The following is a 21,235-nucleotide window of genomic DNA, read 5'->3' on the forward strand; positions in this document are numbered from 1 at the left end:
AGATTAAACAGTTTTGTGTTTAGAATGAAACAATTCTACAGAGTAGCCCTTAATTGAAGTAGACTTAACAGCAAGTATAAACTTTTGTGGAGAAAATAGATGGGGTTTAATGTTAAATGGATTGACTTATAGGCATGTAAATGTATTTTTAAAATCTACTTTTCAAAGAATATAAACACAACTTTAATGGAAAATAAATTGTTGGTATTTCTTTTAATCCAAGTGAATGAAAGATTTGATTAAGAGTTTTATACATAGTCAGAAGCTTTTGTTATAGTTTCTGGGCATGGGTGTTTTATATTTGAGATCAGGAATTTTCTGTGTAATTAGTCGAGAGGTTTAATGTACATTTTTAATATCAGACAGACAATGGCTTCAAAGAGACAGCAGTGCTGCAAAGGAGCAAGAAAAGAAGGCCAAAGTTGACACACACAGAGGCAAAACAGTGTAGGAAAAATCAACACGTTTTGCAAAATCAATCATTGAAAATGTGTCAGTGTTCAGGAGACTGTCTTTAATTTGCAATCCAAGTGAAAAAGAGTATTTAAATATGAGAGGCAGTATTATTGAGCCCAGCATGCCTGCTACCACTTGTTTGACTAGCTCAGAATAGAACACTGAAAGGCAAGGGCTCAAAGTTAAATGAACATTTATACATTTTAAAATCAAATGAAAGATTCAGAGTATATTCATGAATTAATTTTTTTTTTCAGAACCCTAAATTTAATCAGCTGGAATTACTTTTAAAGTGCCATTCTATTTAACTTTTGGGAATGATGAATTTGCCTTTTAATAGGAATGCTGTATTTTATCATGAAGATGAAACAAACTGTCTTTTGTTAATTATTCCCCAGAGACACTGGCCATTTTTCTCTCCTATGCTTAGTGTGGAGTAAAGGCAGCTTCCCGCAAATTTATATCAAGCAAGAGCAATCGGAAGCTACAACATGTGTGAAAGAGGCTCATGGAAGGCTTAGCATCCATTGTAGCTGTTCTGAAGGCCACCTAATGAAATTCACAGAGGTGATGTTAACCAAAGCCTCACTGTGGAGGCCGTGAGCACAGGACACAGAGCAGTGAAAAGGAATGAAAGCAAGAATCCCTGGTGAAGACTAGCAGATGAGTCATATGTGTCTGGGGCGTGCTGCCAGGCATAGTTTCTGAAACCTTTTTTAGGAAATCTTCATCCTCATCCACTACCGATAGAATCTTTTACTCAGTGTGTGCCAAGCTCTGTGTTAAATGCTTCATATGGATTATTTCATTTAATTCTCCCAGCAGCTTGACAAGGCAGTTTTGAGGCCTAGGAATGTTAAGTAATTTGTCTAATTGTCTTCCATCTCCATTTGAACTCGGGTCTCTCTGCTCTCCTGGTTGGTGTCTTTTGTCAAAGAACACTGTGAATTTATTACTAGCCAGAGAAAATAGTGACAAATGACATGCCTGTGTGATGCTCATTTCTAAAATAACTGAAATATCTAATTGATGGTATTGGCAGCTAATTTAAGAAATACGTTAGCGCTGGTGCTGGTAATAGTGTCATTTTCGTTCAGATTGACAACTTGAGGTGTAGAGCATTTGTGATATGTTTTTAATATTTTTACAAAATCTGTGAAAGTACATCTGATATTTATAGTAAATCTAATGTTAAGAACAGGAAAAAATACATATACTAAAAATGTACCTAGAACAAACAATATTTTTATGAAAAAAAAAAGTGAGAATAATCAGTCAGTAGTGCATACAAACTGATGGGAAAGATTAGATTTTTCTGCTTTTTAAAAAATAAGTATGTCGAGTTTATGGGGATATTATGCATTTGTTTTGAGGGTAATAAGCAACAAGGAGATCAAAAGAAGCCTCTTTAAATCCCTATGACAGACTTTAATAAGCATCATGTGAAAATAGATATTTTTACAAATATTGAATTGTTTTTGGCATGTCTTTTTTCCACTGAGTAATAATTTAAAGATATACTATTTAGAAAACTAAGTCTTTTAAGAAAATAAAAAAAACCCAAATACTTGGATAAGTGAAATGTTGATAAAGAATATGTTTCTTTATAGAATTTGTTCATATACCAAAATATTTATAAGAATAATTTTAAAAAATTTATTCGGTCATGATATTACTATACAGTAATAGTTATCATGTACCCATAGATGATTCTATGAAAAAACTATAACATTTCATGTACAGGTAAATCTTTATGTGTTTTTAATAGAGAAGTGATATTTATTAGATAATGCTAGTTTCATGCTTTGATACTTTTTTCTTGTGAGTATATACATAGCAAGGAAAAGAAGGAACAAAGTATAATATTACATTAGAGGGCATGTTATTGAGCACTTTTGGTGATAGAGAGTTATTAATTTCAATTACTGGAGAATGTGAAGAAAAATGCTCTTCATTACATTTCATCATGTTTCTATTAAAAGATTATGTGTTACACTTCTGACATAGATTTCCAGTATCAAATATGAGTACTGTATTACAGTTGAGGATGAAATATTAGTTATGTAAACCTTCTGTCTTACAAAGTGTTACGAGGATGGTAGAAGGAAAAGTAGTAAAACCCACTGAACAATCCCCACACAATACACTTCAAGACAAATGAAAAGAAAGCCAAACAAAGTTGCATATCTAACAGACAGTTGTTGTATGATGAAAAGGGGAAGAAAAAAAGCTGTAAGACTTCCATCATACCAGAATTTTCATTCTAGCAGAAAACATTTGAACAAGTACAGATGTTCTGAAATTAACTAGTTTAGTGTAAATTGAAAGCGTTATGGAATCTATGTTAAAAATAAGAGGTTTTTGGTTGGGGAAGGACCTTTAAGTTCCTTCTGACCCTGAGAATCTGTGAGATCCTGAAATATAGTGAGAGAGACTAGAACATGGATAAAGGCTTTAAGGAAAGAATTGATCCAGCTGAACAAAGAGTTCTGCTATTAATAAGCAAGCAAAATAAATCTAAGCCACAGAAAAATGATGTAAAGGGATCATCAAGAAGAAAAACGTAATGGTTCTATTATCTGTTTATGTTGTATGTTTTTGAATAATAAGAATATGATATGAAAATGTAAAGACTTGCAAAATAGAGACCATGTGGAATGATATAAGGAAGATTTCCCTTATTTGAAACCTAATTTCATCATGAATATTAGTAAGTGTTTCAAAAAGTGAGAGTAGGGCCAAAACTTTTACATAGTAGCTTTTTAAACTTAAAATACATAATTTCAGGAAGGGAGTTCAATAACTACTTCAGCCCTTAATTCATAAACTGACAATAGAAAGAGAGCTAAGAGAAATATGGTTATCATTCCAGTATTCTATTTGGCCGAACTGAGTTCCTCTTAAGAGAGAAGGAAATATTTGAGGATTTAGGAAATCTGAAATGATTTTATAACAGATTACTAAAGATAAAGTAGACTTGAAAATATGTAAGTGAATAAGACTTCAAGAGATAAATGAATTACAATATTGAGAAAAGATTGATGATACAAAGTAAAAAGTTGAGTGAAAACTGGAGTTATGGACATAATTTTATAATACATCTTGCATTTCTAAAATAGATTCAAGAACTGTGGTTAGGACTTACAGGATTAAGAGTTAAACAGAAAAGTTGTTATATATCAACTTGTCAGGCAAGCCCAAAATGTATTTAGTTAATAATAATGAAAACATCTGAATTAGAGTGTATCAGTGTGGAGTGAGAAATAAATGGATTGAAAGATAGTCTATTATAAGATAAAATAAAATGTGTAATATATACCACAGCCAGTTAATAATTAGTGAAGGGGCGCAAAAAAGAATAACAATAAAATAAATTTGCAGATTATTGTATTATAACTTGTTATTTTCTGTTCAGTTGTGTCCGACTCTTTGTAGACTCCATGGACTGCAGCATGCCAGGCTTCCCTGTCCTTTCCCATCTTCCAGAGGTTTCTTAAACTCATGTTCATTGAGTTGGTGATGCTGTCCAACAATCTTGTCCTCATATCATAATTGTATTATAATCAGTTCAGTACAGTTCAGCTCAGTCGCTCAGTTGTGTCCGACTCTTTGTGACCCCATGGACTGCAACACAATTGCCAGTTACCACACTTGATAAAAAACTGTCTGAAATCTATTAAAAAATGCCATTGACCAAAACCCCATAACTACTTGCCAAAAGAGAAATACCTGAAAACAATAAAATATTAGGATAATAAAGAATAAGGTTTTTCATGCATGTAGAAGCAAAAGAGTAAGATGAGCATTTTAAAAAATTATCTTATGTTCTACAGTAAAATATCATTACGAGAACTAGACAAGGACATTATATAATGGCAAAAGATTAATAAAACCAAGTGAAAATAAAATGATAGAATTTGATATGGCCAAATTGCTAGTGTTGTTGTTTTTTTCTTAGAGAAAAGACAAAAGAAAAAAGATCTAGCAGATATTCAAGACGATCATGTTACAAATATAACTAGAGGTATTATAAACAGTCAGGAAATGACTAATCAGTCACCTGTTAGGTCTTCATACTGGTCTCTATGGAACCCAAGTATACAGGTAAAAGGAGTAGGGTCTCTGGTCCCTCCACCCATGTTTCAACCTGAGCATTCTGCTTTGTTCTAATCTTTTTATCAGGCTGAAAAGAAACATTTCATTACTAAAAGAGTTTGAAGATAACTGATTATATTGTAATAATTAGTAAGCTCCAAAGTTGAATAGTAAAGCTCCCAAAGAAAGACAATGCCAAAGAATGCTCAACTACCGCACAGTTGCACTCATCTCACACGCTAGTAAAGTAATGCTCAAAATTCTCCAAGCCAGGCTTCAGCAATACATGAACCGTGAACTTCCAGATGTTCAAGCTGGTTTTACAAAAGGCAGAGGAACCAGAGATCAAATTGCCAACATCCACTGGATCATCAAAAAAGCAAGAGAATTCCAGAAAAACATCCATTTCTGCTTTATTTACTATGCCAAAGCCTTTGACTGTGTGGATCACAATAAACTGTGGAAAATTCTGAAAGAGATGGGAGTACCAGCCCACCTGACCTGCCTCTTGAGAAACCTGTATGCAGGTCAGGAAGCAACAGTTAGAACTGGACATGGAACAACAGACTGGTTCCAAATAGGAAAAGGAGTACGTCAAGGCTGTATATTGTCACCCTGCTTATTTCACTTACATGCAGAGTACATCATGAGAAGCGCTGGGCTGGAAGAAGCACAAGATGGAATCAAGATGGCCAGGAGAAATATCAATAACCTCAGATATGCAGATGACATCACCTTTATGGCAGAAAGTGAAGAAGAACTAAGCTTCTTGATGAAAGTGAAAGAGGAGATTGAAAAAGTTGGCTTAAAGCTCAACATTCAGAAAACTAAGATCATGGCATCTGGTCCCATCACTTCATGGCAAATAGGTGGGGAAACAGTGGCTGACTATTTTTCTGGGCTCCAATATCACTGCAGATGGTGAATGCAGCCATGAAATTAAAGACACTTACTCCTTGGAAGGAAAGTTATGACCAATCTAGGTAGCATATTAAAAAGAAGAGACATTACTTTACCAACAAAGGTCCATCTAGTCAAGGCTATGGTTTTTCCAGTGGTCATGTATGGATGTGAGAGTTGGACTATAAAGAAAACTGAGTGCTGAAGAATTGATGCTTTTGAACTGTGGTGTTGAAGACTCTTGAGAGTCACTTGGACTGCAAGGAGATCCAACCAGTCGATCCTGAAGGAGATCAGTCCTAGGTATTCATTGGAAGGACTGATGCTGAAGCTGAAACTCCAATACTTTGGCCACCTGATGCGAAGAGCTGACTCATTTGAAAAGACCCTGATGCTGGGAAAGGTTGAGGGCAGGAGGAGAAGGGGACAACAGAGGATGAGATGGTTGGATGGCATCACCGACTCAATGGACATGAGTTTGGGTAGACTCCGGGATTTGGTGATGGACAGGGAGGCCTGGCGTGCTGTGGTTCATGGGGTTGCAAAGAGTCGGACGCGACTGAGCGACTGAACTGAACTGAACTGAAAGTTGAATATGCAATTAACAAGAGTTTATATTTGGAGGGGATTTAATAGCATTATCCAGAATATGATTTTTCCCCCTAATTGTATGAGAACTCATTTTGTGTGTGGTGATTTAGTAAATTTTAAAAAATCAGAATTTTTATATGCCATAGTCTTGGACATAATGGTGAAAATAAATACCAATATCATCTTGCTAGCTTTGTTACTCTCTTATAACCTGCATTCTGTCTCCACAGTTTTTATGTATTCAAATTGTGTTTATTTGAAGTTCACTTCCCACTTGAAGTCTGCTGTTTTCCTTTTTTACATTTTCTGCCAGAGTTGTATATTGTGTATTTGTTTTCAATAATATTTTTGCCCCTCTTTTGTCAGAGACAAAATTTTGGAGAGTTGACATTGAAGATATGTTGAGTCTTCAATTCACAAATACAGTATCTTTCTCCATTTCTGTAGGTCTTTGATTTCTTTCATCACTGTTTTGGCTTCTAGCATATCAATCCTGTACATGTAATGTAATGTAATGTAGGTGTATATGTTTTTCTCTTTTCTTTTGAAATGTTTAGTGCTATTGAAAATGATACTGCTTTTGTAATTTTGTTTTCCAGTTGTGCATTATTAGCGTATGAAAACACAAATTGATTTTTGCTTGTTGACCTCATCTTGGTAAACCTGCTTATTAGTTCTAGGATTTTTTTTTTTTTCAGATTCTTTGGAAATTTTCTCTGTAGTTAATCATATCATCTGGGAGTAGGGACCTCTTTATTTCTTCTTTTCCACTCTCTGTACTTTTTGTTTCCTGATGTTTTGCACTAGCTAGGACTTCCAGCACTTTATTGAGTAGGAATGGTGAGAGTGGGCATCCTTGACTGTTCCCAGTTTAAGGGAGAAAACATTCAGCCTCTCATCATTTATAATGATACTAGCTATATGTTGTTTCTAGATATTCTTTTTCAAGTTGAGGAAGCTGTCCTTTACTATTCGGAGAGTTTTTATCTTGACTGGATATCAGATTTTGTCAAATACTTTTTCTGCATCAATTGATGTGATCATTTGGGTTTTTTTACATTCTTAATATGGTAGGTGACATTAATTTCTTATTTATTTTATTTTATTTTTTCTTTTGCCTCAACATGAGAGGAGGCTATTGGTCTGAGTAGTTTTCTTTTTGTTTCTTTCTTTATACTTTTTTTCCCCCTCTACTATGTCTGGTTTTGGCTTTATGGGTAATGCTGGCTTCATAAAATGAGTTGTGAATTATTCCCTCCATTTTTGCTTTTTGGAAAAGAGTATACAGAATTGATGTTACTTCTTTTCCATGTGTTTGGTAGAATTCTATAGTGAAGCCATCTGGAGTTGGAGATACCTTTTTTTCTGAACAATGTTTGTTTGTTTTAGAACTTGATTTCACCTGGGACTTGTTTGGTTGGTTGTTTCATTTCAGGTAACTTTTAGTAGTTTGTGATTTTTAAGCAGTTGTTTCATTTCATCTAAGTTGTCAAGTTTCTGTCTATAGAGTTGTTCATAATATTTGTTTATTATACTTTTAATACTAATTTCTGTAGTGACATTCCGTTTTCATTCCTAGTATAGGATCATTTTTTCTCTTTGTTTTCTCTTTTGTTAGTCTTGATATCATTTTATTGGTCATTTCAAAGAAACAGCTCTTGGTTTTGTGGCTTTACTATATTTTTCTGTTTTCAGTTTCACTGATTTCTGTTTTAATCTCCTTTCTTCCATTTGCTTTGGGTTTGGTTTGTTCTTTCCTTGGTTCCGTCAGATGGAAACTTACTTATTTGAATCTTTCTTTTGTAGTAAAAGTATTCAGTGCTAAATTTATTTCTAAGTCCTTCTTTGGCAGAACCGCACGCATTTTGATATGTTGTAGTTGTCTTATATATTACATCTAGACTAATTTAAATTCCTCCAGACCATATTATAATTTTTGCTTCAACTATGAAATACATTTTAACTGAAGAAAGGAATAATCCATTGCATTTTCCCAATATTTACTATTTTTTCTCTTTTATTCCTGGTAGTCCACATTTCCTTGTATGATTTTCTTTTCTTTTTTGAATATCTTTGTTTAGCAATTCTTATATAGCAGATCTGCTGACTATGGCTACTCTTAGTACTCCTAACTTGAGGATGTCTTTATTTAACTTTAATTCCAGAAAAATATTTTTGCTGGATATTGGATTGACTGTTATTTTCAGCACTTCAAATAGGTTGTGACTCTTCCTTCAGGTCTTCAGGGTTTCTGATGAGAAATTCACAGTAATATGAGTCATTTTATCTTGTAACTAACTTACTGTTTTACTCTAGCTCCTTTCAAGGTTTTTCTTTTAGTTTTCAGCAGTTTGTGTGTATGTGTCCGGGCATCGATTTATTTGGGTTTATTCCAGTGGAGGGTTCACTGAACTGTAGGTTTATGTATCTGTAAAATTTGAGACATTTCAGCCATTATTCATCAAATATTTTTCTGCACCACACTCTTTACTTTTCTTCTTCAGTAACTGCAGTATCATGAAGATTTGTTAAATGTTCTGTTATTTGCCTGAGATTCTGTTCAGTTTTTTCATGTTCTATTTTGCTGTTTTTCAGGTTGGTATATTTTTATTGATCCATCATCAAATTCAGTGACTCACATGTCATCTCCGTGATCATATTGAACCCAATCATGAGTTTAAAAAATTTTGGTTTGGTTATTGTATTTTTCAGTTCTAAAAGTGTTATTTAATTTTTTCTTTGTATATTCTAAGTCTTTGCTACACTAGTCTGTCTTTCCATTTATTCCAAAAGTGTTTGCTGTTACTTCCTAGAACATTTTTATTATAGTTTCTTTGAAGTCTTTATCAGATAGTCCCCAGTTTTGTATAATTTTGGCATTGATGTCTTGAATTAGTGTGGTGGTTTTGTTAATTTATTACAAAATTAGTTAGTATTAGTTAATTTATTAACTAAAGTCCATCATTTATATTAGTGTTCACTTATATAGTACAGTTTTATGGGTTTTGACAAATGCATGATGTCATGTATTGACCATTATAGTATCATGCAGAGTAGTTTCTCTGCCTGAAGTTTCTCCTGTGTTCTATTTATTTATCCCTTTGCCCCCTGTTTCAGAATGGCATATAGTTGAAATCATACATTATATAACTGTTTCAAACCAGCTTTTGTTTCCTTTGAATACATCCAGAAGTGGAATTGCTAGATCACATACTGGTTCTATTTTTAATTTTTTGAAGAACCTCCACACTGTTTTCCATAGTGGTTATACAAGTTTATATTCCTTCAAAGGGTTTCATTTTCTCTACATCCTCACCAGCATTTGTTACTACCTGTCTTTTTGATAATAGCCATGCTAACAGGTGTGAGGTAATATCTCATCGTTTAATTTGCATTTCCCTGGTAATCAGGTATGGTGAGCAGTTTCATGTACCTATTGCCATTTGAATGTTTTCTTTGGAAAAAAACTACTAAAAATAGCCTTTATTCATTTAAAAATTGGATTATTTATCTTTTTTTGCTGTTGAGTTGTATCATTTTTGTATATTTTGATATTGGATATGTGATTTGCAAATATTTTCTTATTCCATAGGTTGCCTTCTCATTTTGTTGATGGTTTCCTTTGCTATGCAGAAGTTTTTAGTTTTATAGTTAGTCCCACATGTGTAAATATTTTTGCTTTTATTGCCTTTGTTTTTGGTGTTAGATCCAAAAGAGTCATTACCAAGACAAATATGAAGGGACCTACCTGCTATGTTTTCTTCTAGATCTTGTATGATTTTAGGTCTTACTCACAAGTCTTTAAATCCATTCTGAATTGATTTTTGTGTACAGGATAACATAGGGGTCCAGTTTAATTGTTTTGCATGTGGCTATCTAGTGTTCCTAGCACCATTTACTGAAGAGCCTGTCTTTTCCCCATTGTATATTCTTTACTTCATTGTCAATTAATTGACCTTGAATTTATAGGTTTATTTCTGGGCTGTCTGTTTGGTACCATTGATTCGTGTCTGCTTTAATGCCAATACCATCCTGTTTTGATTATTACAGCTTTGTAATCTAGTTTGAAATCAGGGAATGTGATGCTTCCAGCTTTGTTTTTCTTGCTCTGTATACTTGACTATTCAGGATGTTTTGTGGTTCCATGTAGATTTTAAAACAATTTCTATGAAAAATACCACTGGAATTTTGGTAGAGATTACATTGAATCTGTATATTGTTTGACTGGTTTGCAAATTTTAACACTATTAATTCTTTTGATCCATGAGCATATAATATCTTTCCATTCATTGTGTTTTCTTTCATCAATGTTATAAAGTCCTCTGTGTACATAGTTATCATATCCTTGGTTAAATTTACTCCTAAGTAATGGATTCTTTTTGATACTATTGTTTGTATGCTGGAGTCATAAGGATTTTCTCCATAGATGTCATCTACAAACAGATAATTTTACTTTCTTTCTTCCCAATTTGGATGTCTTTTATTTCTTTTTATTGCCTGAATTCTCTGGCTAGGACTTTCAGTACTATGTTGAATACAAGTTGCAAGAGTGGGGATCCTTGTCTTGTTCCTGATCTTAAGGGAAAAGCTTTCAGCTTTTTACTTGGGTATGATGCTGGATGTGGGTTTCTCATAATTAGCCTTTGTTAGGTTTGGGTATGTTCTTTCATTACTCAGTTTTGAGAATTTTTGATCCTGAAAGGATTTTGAATTTTGTCAAGTGGTTTTTCTGCATCTATTAAAATGATCTTAAGATTTCTATCCTTCATTTTGTTATTGTAGTTTATCATGTTAATTGATTTGCATATTGAACCATCCTTGGATCCCCAAAATAAATCCCACTTGATCATGGTGTATGATTCTTTAATGTACTGTTGAATTCAATTTGAGCATTGAAATGAGTATTTTTGCATGTATGTTCATCAGAGATACTGGTCTGTAATTTTCTTTGTAGTCTTTGTCTGAATTGATCTTTTCTATTGTCTTTCTAGTTCTGTTTCATTTATTTCCATTCTGGTCTTTATTTCCTTGTTCTACTAATGTTGAGCTTCCTTTTTCTAGTTCTTTGATGTGTAAAGTTAGAATATATATTGGATTTTTCATAGTATAAAACTTTATTGTTACAAAATTCCTTCTTAGAGCTATTTTTACTGTAACCCACAAGTAGTGATATGTTTTGTGTCCATTTCCATTTGTCTCAAGTTATTTCTTGATTTTTGAAAAGTTCTTCTTTGAGCCAGTGATTGTTCAAGCGTATATTGTTCCAGTTTCCATATATTTGTGAATTTGCCAGTTTTTCTCTTGTAATTGATATGTAGTTTTGTATCATTGTGGTCCAAAAAAGCACTTGGTAATACTTTATATGATTTCATTTTTCTCACATTTGTTACAACTTGCTTCATCACCTAACATGATCTAGCCTGAAAATATCTTCCCTGTGTACTTAAGAAGAATGTATTCTGCTGCTGTTGTTGGACTCTTCTGTGTATGTCTATTAGACTTCTCTTATATAATGTTTAGTTTACATCCATTATTTCCCCATTGATTTCCTATCTGGATGGTCTATCCATTGTTGAAAGTAGGATATTGAAGCCCTATACTATTTTATTGCTATTCCCCCCTTTAGATCTGTTAATATTTGCTTTATATATTTAGGTTCACCTATCTTGGGTACATAGACATTTACAATTGTGATATCCTCTTGATGAAGTGATCCCTTTATCGTTATATAATGATCTTACTTGTTTCTTGTTATAGTTTTTGGTTTAAAATATATTTTGCTTGACATAAGTGTAGTTTCCCTTGCTTTCTTTTGGCTTCCATTTGCATAGAACATCTTTTTCCACCCCTTCACTTTCAATCTTGTGTGTCTTTGCATCAGAAACAAATCTCTTGTAGATGTCATATAATTGGGTCCTTTTTATTTTTTTATCCATTCAATCACCCTGTCTTTTGATTGGTGATGAAGCCTGCTTTCTTGGTAAAAGTATGGGCAGTTAAAAAAATGTTTTATGTCAGGTTGAAAAGAAAATATATTCTTTTTTTTTATGTGGCCTTTAGATAAAAACTGTTAATTGTAGTTTCAGTTTATTTTTGCTGGTTGCCTATACCTTATGAAATTGTATTAAAATCTTCCATGATTTTTCCAGCTTGCTTTAAGCTAATTTTGGCTAATTAGTTTCTTATCTTTTTATTTTGTTTCTCTGTATCACTAGGTTTTAGTTGTCTTATAAATAGTATACATTTATTTGTTTTTTTAACAACCTTAAAGTTTCTTTCTTTAGCTGGTGAGTTTAGTCTACTCAAATTTATTATTATTATTGACATTTTAAAAAAATCAAAGATGTTATTGATTACAATGTACATCATCATTTTATATATGTATATTAAGTCTCCACTGTGTGTGCTGCTAAGTTGCTTCAGTAGTGTCCGACACTTTGTAACCCTATGGACTGTGGCCCACCAGGCTCCTCTGTCCTTGGAATTCTCCAGGCAAGAATACTGGAGCGAGTGAGTGGCCATGCCTGCCTCCAGGGAATCTTTCTGACCCAGGGATTGAACCCGTGTCTCTTATATCTCCTGCTTTGGCAAGCAGCTTTTTTACCGTTAGCACCATCTGAGAAACCCTAAGTCTCTATTAGATGTTTGAAAGTTCATAATTATCTTCCTCATGAATTGTTATTTTTGTTTATGTAAGATCTACTTTATATGTAATGCCTGACACTGCCCGTTAAACTATGACACAGTACCTTTAAAATAATCTTACATATGGGACACTCAATTGTTGTAGTTTGTGTAAGTCTCTGGTTGCCAATTTCAGAATCTCAAATGAATTTAATCAAAAGGGAGACTTATTAACTCTTGTAAGTGAGAAGTACAGGACTTTTTGGGCTTTAGGTATGAGTGACTCCAGGGCTTATGCAGTGTCACTGGGGCTCTTTCTCTCGCCCTGCCTTAACCCTAGTTTTCTCAGTTCTGGATTTTATTTTCAGGCTTTATTTTCCATTTACCAGAAAAAAATGATCACTGATATTTCTAAGATTTGGGTATCCTTAAAGTTTATCATCTGTCTTATGTTACTTCGTTACATCAACTGTTAGGGAAGACTTTTCTACCTAGTTGAGCACCTTGCTCCTTCTGAACTAGTTACGGTGGCCAGTGGGCTTGTACATTCCAGATCTCGAGGCTCGGTCCTGTGCCCAACTCTGGAATGGAAGGGAGGATACACTATGATCGCAGCCCTACTAGGTCTAGATAGATAGTTTGAGGTTGGGCTCCTCAAAAGAAAAATCAGAGAAAGTCCCAATGGATAGAAAAGAGATGCTAGGAAGGCAAATACCATGTATGTGTACAATGCATCCCTTTTCAGGTCATCAGATACCTCTTCAGAAATTTAAATGAGGATGTGAAACTACTTTTTTTTTTTATTAAATTTTATTTATTTTTAAATGAAACAAAGATGAATATTTTTAACAATAAAAGTTACAATTCACAAAGAAGATAAAAGATTAATATAAATTAATATAAATAGAAATCTACTATATTTAAATTATTAATGACATCATTCAACATGCTCCTATTCTTATCTTTTCTGCACTTGATAAAACTTTCTCAGAGAAGCATTAATATTTCTCACTATGATTACATTTAAAAAAATTTTCCCTTATATTTATCCTGATTTTTGCTTTATGTATCTTTGTTTCTTTGTTGTTAGGTGACTGCTTTCAATACTATCACTGTCCATGCTTGATCATTCTTCTCAACTTCCAATAGCTCTGTCAGCTGTAACCTACCAAACTATTTATCTTCCCTCCATGATCAAGTCCTATCAGTTTCACTTTGTGAAATCTCTGGAATCTGCTTACTTTTCTTTATCTGCCATTGATACTTGAATCCAACCTACAGTCCTCTCTTTTCTAATCTATCAAAATTAAATCCTTACTGATCTGTGTGTATCTACTCTGATTCCCCTTCAGTCTGTTCTCCAGACTAGTGTATTGATCTGTTGAGGATGCAAATCTAATTATGTGTTTCGTGTCCTAAACGACACCTCAAGCTTTTAAAACTTTCTATGGACAGAAATTCTTAGCTAGATTTTCATCTGGCCCTTTACTACCTCTTCAATTATGCTTGTACAAGCATTCCTTTTTGTATAAGTTAAATTATACTATCTACCTCATTGTGCCATCTTCCTTTCCCTGTAACACTTATGTTAATTAGTTTTACACTTTTGTATGAGTATTTGATGAATGTCTGATTTCTCCGCTAGACTATGAAAGCAGATACTTTGTTTTCTGTCATTATTTAATTTCACTACCTAGAATGTGTTTTGGTTTACAGTAGAATTGTTTAATTAATTAACTGATTATTGTAATGAGACCTCCTTGATCACTAGGACAATTTATTTGTTCACTGTCCATCTCCATGAGCTTTCTGGTGAATTGATTTTGAATTTAGGCCCTCCAACATAATCTGACTTGGAAGTTTATAGAGAATATTGTATAGCTATCAAATGACAAGTGTGGGGATGCTTCAAGTGTATGTCAACACATGATTATGTTCATGTAAAATCATATGAAAGAGAAGATTCAGATTATGGAGTGGTAAAGGTATACAGATTGAAATCAGCAAAGAGTAAGACACTGGCCTGGTTGGGTATCTTTTCCCCCACTTGCAATGTAATAAGTTACATATCGAATTGAAACTCTCATTTTCCTTTTGTGCTTTTATGTTTATGTTCTGCTGTTCTGGCCACTTGCTTTCAGAAGAGAAGCAGGGAGTTTCTTTGCTTCTATCTCAGGAAGCAAAGACCATTGCCTAGTGTCAATTACTGTATTGAGTGGACCAGGGTTAGCGCAGGATTATTTCTCTCCAGGCTTGGGTACCATACTGGTAAAAATAGTTTGCCATAGGGTGGGAGGAGGAAGGGGTTTCCTCATCCTTTCTTCTGTACCAGGACTGGACCCCTTTATAGACTTTCTTCAGTATTTTGTTTCCTAGGTATGGATAATTCATTCTTCCTGTCATTCCCTTGGGACTACCGCATGGGTGAAAATGAAATGACTTTTATGTGCATAAAGATGAAGAGAAAAGTTTAATTGATGTAAATAGGTTTAGTTTCTTTCTTACTCTGAAGAGGTCTGGGTTCACAGTTTAAGATTAACTAAAACTGAAGTAATTTCTTCAACTGACTAATAACATTGCTAACATAAAAGTTTTTGGAGATTGATTAAGAAAATTGTGCATGAGTTGGCTTAATTGTGAGAGAATTTATATACTTTAGTAAATTTATAACACTTTTTGCATCTAATATGTAATACAATAGATAAAAGACAAAGTGATAGGAAAAAGGGAAAAATGTTAGTAGTAAGGAGAGGACATAGCATTTTGGTAAATACACTGAAAATTCACTTGAAAAATTTAATCTTATTCTCAATCTAAGTTTTTAATACTAGTTTGACCTTTTTTCCTTTATTTTCCTAATATGCTAGCCTCTTAATAAATAAATATTTGTTAGTTGAATGAATAAAGGGATCAATGAAGAGTAAATAGATGAATGACAAAATTCTAAACCTTCACAATACAAATAAATATACATGTCAACTTCTCTTATCAAGATTTGAAAACAAAATAATCTTTTAATAATTTAGATAATGTAGATGAAATGATTGATTTGGTTTAAGAATTTCAACAGTGAACTTCTCATAAGTTGGATTACTATATCTAAAATGCAGATGGTAATAAAATGAAGTAAGATAACTTGAAATTGAAATGAGCTTATATAATGAGATACATACTCTTTAATTTAGGAATAGTTGATTGCTAGGTTCAGGAGATGATTCTTTTTAAAGGCTTTATTCTCTTTCAAACTTGATTTACTTTAGAATTTCACCAAGTAAAAGTTGTTTTGAAGTTTCTACTTAAAATGAATCAGTTTTCACTTCTAAATTATCATAAATTTTAGTTTAGAAAAATGGAGTGAATAGATTATACAGTATATCATTTTGGGGTTTAATGCTGTATGTCTAGAAAAACGTTTCCCCTACATTTGGATCTATATGATTAATGTAATCTACTGGTTTCCGTGTTTGAATATTTGAATATGGTTTATGGTAAAGAGTGTAGGCTATGGTGTCAGGTTTGAATTTCAGTCCCCAGTATAAGCAGATTATACAACTTGTTAAACCTTAAGAAGGATCTCGTATAAAAAAGGATCTCGTATAAAAAAAAAAATAAGGATCTCGTATAAAACAGAAGTGGTTCCATAAGAGGTTCTTAGCACAGTGTCTGGGACATAGTAAGCAATCAGGAATTGGAAACAACCATTTTTTTTCCTCACTGTCTTTTTTTTGCAGCTTTCCCCACAAATAAACCAGATAAAGATGCAAGACATGTAATAAAAGTTGTAAGTATTGCTCTTAAATTTATGTTTCACATACATTTGACTTTTTTATTTTCTGCTTTAGTTCATTTTTATAAAAATGTTTTTCATCTTAGTCTTCATGATTTTATGATCAACACAACAAACATTATTATATATTTTTACATTATAAAAATTTAAAGACTTTATAGAATTTTGTTCTTCTTCATTGACATTTATCATCCTTGTATCTTATCTAGGTATCTGTCTTCTCCTTCTCTTTTCCTCTCTGTTCTAGACAGTGAAGTCCATAATGGCAGGAATGAGGTTTTATTTGTGTTTGTGTCCCCTGTGCCTAATATGATTAATAAAATATAGGAGAAATTCAGTAAAAGTATCATGTACGAATGAACCACCAAGGTAGTTTGCAGTGTATCCACCCTGTTATGCATGTTAGTACACGTGAGTGTCTGTGTATGTGTACAGTTCTCAGTGTTTTTAGTAAGTTCTTTCCATAAGAAGACTGTTTTAATGTGTAAGACTGTATAGTGATAGCATTACAAAGTGTTAAAAATGAGATTCTTTATTTAGTGAGAAAATCTTGAGATTTTTGTGATTCAGGTACTATTATTTATTATATATGTATGCTTGTATTTTCACATTTGAAATACCAATTCCATCTTTAACATTTTTTTTCTAATAAAATCAATTGTTCTTTTATAGGAATATCAAGAAAATGGCCCATTATTTTCAGAACTTAAATTTTATCAAAGAGCAGCAAAAAAAGAATGTAGTAAGTAAAATAAGTAAAGTAAGCTACTTCCAAATATATGTTTGCTAAGTGGGAGTTAATATTTTTGTCTTTTTCTGTCCTTATGGAAATTTTTTTTCAATTAGAAATTTTTATTGTAAAATGATACAGTTAATTGTTATGTAAAAATGACAGAGGTATATAAATAGTGATATTATGTACATAATGGGTTATATATTTCAAATCGAAGTTATTTGTTACCTTACATAAAATGTTGGATTGTCGATTGAAGCCACCGAGAGCTCTTTAGGTATAAAAGATAGAATGAAATTATTTCTTTTCAAAAAACCATTTGGATAGAAAGGATATAAAGAAAAGACATTAAAATGGGCAGTAGATTATAAATTAAAGGAATGACCATAGAATAGATTAGGCCAAAGCATATGAAGATGATTATAAACATTAAGATGATTTAGAAAATAAGTTAAAAATATTGAAAATTTGTATGTTGGGAAATTAATTGGAGCTGAATATCAGATGTAAGAACTACCAGTTAGAGGATTAGACTATGATATAAATATGAGCAAGGCTAAGAAGAATAAAAGCATTTTGTAAAAACTGTATGATATAGATGGATTTGTAAAGCTTGAAAGAAATTGATATGAGTAATGCCTGTATAATCAAGGTCATTTACATTATGTTTAGGAAAAAGAATGATGAGTCTCACCTCAATAATTAACTTTGTTTTCTTTAATAAAACCTTCTGAACATCAAGACTGTAGTCTTTACTAACTGCTTAAACTATGTCAGAGTGACAAATAGAATCCATTAAACTTCATTGTTTATCAGTAGAGCTGTCTTAAACATTAAGCATATTTGGTAGAAAAGTGAAAAATTAAATAAGCTTTCTGATTATTTAAGTGGATTTGTTTTTTGTTGTTGTTGTTTGTGTTTTTTTTTTAATGAAATTTAATGAAAACAGTTTCTGTACAATAGTTTCAGAGTAAGATGATTCTTCTGACCAATTTCTATTTTTTAAGAAAGTCTTATTAATATTTTGGCTCTGCCAGGTCTTTGTTGCTGCTTGGGCTTTTCTCTGTTGCAGTGAACGGGGGCTACTCTCTAGTTGCGGTGCACAGCACAGGCTTCTCATTGTGGTGCTTTCTCTTGCTGCTGAACAGAGCTCTGGGGCGCATGGGCTCAGTAGTTGTGAGGCAGGGGCTCAGTTGCTCTGTGATAATGTGCAATCTTCCCGGACCAGGGATTGAACCTGTGTCTGCTGCATTGGCAGGTGGACTCTTTACCACTGAGTGACCAGTGAAGCCCCTATTTTTTTTTTTTTTGCTACTCTGGTTTTAGGTTTTTAGTAATAAGAAAGAAAAAGCTGTCTTTCTACTGCTCCTTTGGTAGTTATCATATTTTTTTTATTTAAAAATTTAACAAGCATATAAGGGAATGAATTTTGCTAATAGATAGAAACATTTGGATAAATAGTGTGTCCTCAATTGTTTAGTCGTGTCCGACTGAGAACCCCATGGACTAGCCCACCAGGATCCTCTGTCCATGGAAGTTTTCAGTCGTGAATACTGGAGTGGGTTGCCATTTTCTGCTCCAGGGGATCTTCCTGAGTCAGGGATCGAACCTGTGTCTCTTGCATCTCCTGCACTGCAGACAGGTTCTTTACCACTGTCCCAGCTGAGAAGCCCCCATACAACACTTGATCTTAGCTAAAAGGGTGAGAAGCAGTGAATGATATCAGTGAATTTTATGACTATGACTATTTCTGTTGCGTATTTTATTTATTTATTTACTTTTTGTTGGAGTATAGTTGATATACAACATTGTATTAGTTTCTTCTGTACTTTCTTTAGATTCTTTTTCCATATAGATTATATTAGAGTATTGAGTATAGTGATTATGACTTTTTAAATGTTAGAAATCTGTATTATGTATTTAATATTATCTGTTAATTACTGCAATAAATAGAATTTGAAACTGTTAGCTAGATATATTTGATTTTTAAAAAAATATTTTTAGGAAGGTCTAATTTCTATTTGTTAGCTAAATAAGTTTAAGTATCTACACAAATGTAAGAAATACCTTCCTAAAAATGTGTACTTTTTTCCTCTTAAATTTGTCTTTACAGTCAAAAAATGGATAGAACTCAAAAAGCTTGATTATTTGGGAATTCCTCAGTTTTATGGATCTGGCATTACTGAATTCAAGGGAAAAAGGTAAAATGGAATTACTATAATCAGATATTGTCCTGTAACTATTTCTTATGTGGTCTCTTAGTTATTTGTAGCTATATAGCTAGTTGCCTAAAATGTAGTGGCTTATAATGACAAACTAATATTATCTTAGTTTCTGTGGGTCAGTTATCTGTGTAAAAATGGCTTCCCTAGATAGTTCTGGCTCAGGACTTCTCATGAGGATGTAGTCAGATGTCTTCTGGCGATAGTCATCTCAAGGCTTGACTGAGGAAGCTCACTCATGTGGCTATTGGCAGGCCTAAGAAGATCCGATTCTAAATTCACTCATGATTGTTGGCAGGCCTCACTTCCTCACTATGTAGGTCTCTCTGTTGGCTGCTTGAGTGTCAAAAAGACATGGCAGCCAGCTTCCAATAATTGAAAGAGAGGAGAAAGAGCACACACAAGAGTATGCATCCAAGAAGAAAGCCACGGTCCTTATATAATCTTATTTTAGAAGTGATATCCCATCATTTCCCCTTTCTTAATGGTACATCCATACCATATAACACTATGCAGCCCATTAAAGAAATCAATTAGAGCACTACCAGTTGATTTGGGAGGATTTCAATGAGGTATTATTGAAAAAAATGTGATGCAAAAAAGTTCTTATAAGAAGATCACATTTTTGTAAAACAGGTGTAAAACTTTCTATATGCCTTTGTGTGTGGCTACATAAATACAGAACAGGGGCTTTTGTGAGTATGTAAGTGAAGGGAAGTGAAGAAGAGAAGGAGGTCTCAAATAGAAAAGAAAAAGAAGAAGTGCATTTTTAAAAAAACACAAGTTTATAAATGTATAGAGAAAACATATGATATTATAAGATCAATAAACAAATATAAATAAACTATTCTGTATGGAAAAATAATTTGCTCAAGGCCATATGTCAAGAAGGTAGTGGAATCAAAATAAATTAAGTTCAAGACTAATTTAGAAAGACTCCTCTTTTCATGATCTAAGACCATGTAAGTGGCTCAGCACAGCTTGCTCTTCTACTCTGAAACTATCTGCAAAGTAAATACTTAGTAATGTGTTTCTGCAAAAGGCCAAGATTATTAATATACATTCATTCTCAATTAGTTCAGATTGGATCATTCTTCACTGTTGGGGGCATTTTTCCATTGTTTCAAATTCGTAAATGGACAGTTTCAGCATTGCCGTTTTAACATCTCCTTTTGACTTCTCCTTCTTATAGTTACAGATTTATGGTAATGGAAAGACTGGGAATAGATTTGCAGAAGATCTCAGACCAGAATGGTACTTTTAAAAAGTCAACTGTCTTGCAGCTAGGTATCCGAATGGTAAGAAAGAATGACTTATTTCCCATGCTCCATTTTCAGATTATTTACTTGTTACAACATACAAATTGTTGCCCTTTGTGGAATTATCAGAGAATGAAGGATTATTGCCCTAGAAATGTCAGTTATTGAGAGTAGATGCTATTTTGGTGAAATTGATAACAGTGGGCTCTGTAAGTGACAGAATGTGCTGTGTTTGGCACTACAAACTCAATTAGGCTTTGGTTCTACTGTCTGATTTTTTTTTACCCTCACAGCTTTGTTTTACATACCAGAACAAGCTTGCATTGCTATAAGAATAACCTCTCTTTTGTCAGTTATTTTTATGACAATGCAAAGTATGGCAAAATATATTATTTTCCATACTACACGTGTGATAAGGGGGTGCTATAAAGTTTTTATTATGAGTTTGGGATGGTGGCAGTCATTAGTGTAGCAGTGAATAATATCAGTATGTACTTTGCCAAATAAGAAGCAATGAAATCTTACTAGCACCCTTGCACACATTTTGTTTATACCACATATTTGTCTT

The 21,235-nt window shown here is 33.1% G+C and overlaps 1 protein-coding gene across 5 annotated transcripts in view; it reads left to right on the forward strand.

Moving 5' to 3' along the window:
- VRK2 (VRK serine/threonine kinase 2) overlaps positions 1-21,235 on the forward strand; it is a 98,979-nt gene that overhangs the window by 13,233 nt on the left and 64,511 nt on the right. For 4 of the 5 annotated variants that reach the window (XM_043468617.1, XM_043468615.1, XM_043468614.1 and 1 more), the window contains exons 3-6: positions 16,398-16,447; positions 17,126-17,195; positions 19,300-19,387; positions 20,601-20,706. In XM_043468617.1, coding sequence (XP_043324552.1) covers positions 16,398-16,447; positions 17,126-17,195; positions 19,300-19,387; positions 20,601-20,706 — 314 coding nt within the window. Of the gene's footprint in view, positions 1-11,684; positions 11,698-16,397; positions 16,448-17,125; positions 17,196-19,299; positions 19,388-20,600; positions 20,707-21,235 lie in introns of those variants that run through there. The other variant, XM_043468618.1, reaches the window with a different exon arrangement.

The sequence above is a fragment of the Cervus canadensis genome, chromosome 5 (genome assembly GCF_019320065.1).
Source record: "Cervus canadensis isolate Bull #8, Minnesota chromosome 5, ASM1932006v1, whole genome shotgun sequence".
Lineage (NCBI taxonomy): Eukaryota > Metazoa > Chordata > Mammalia > Artiodactyla > Cervidae > Cervus > Cervus canadensis.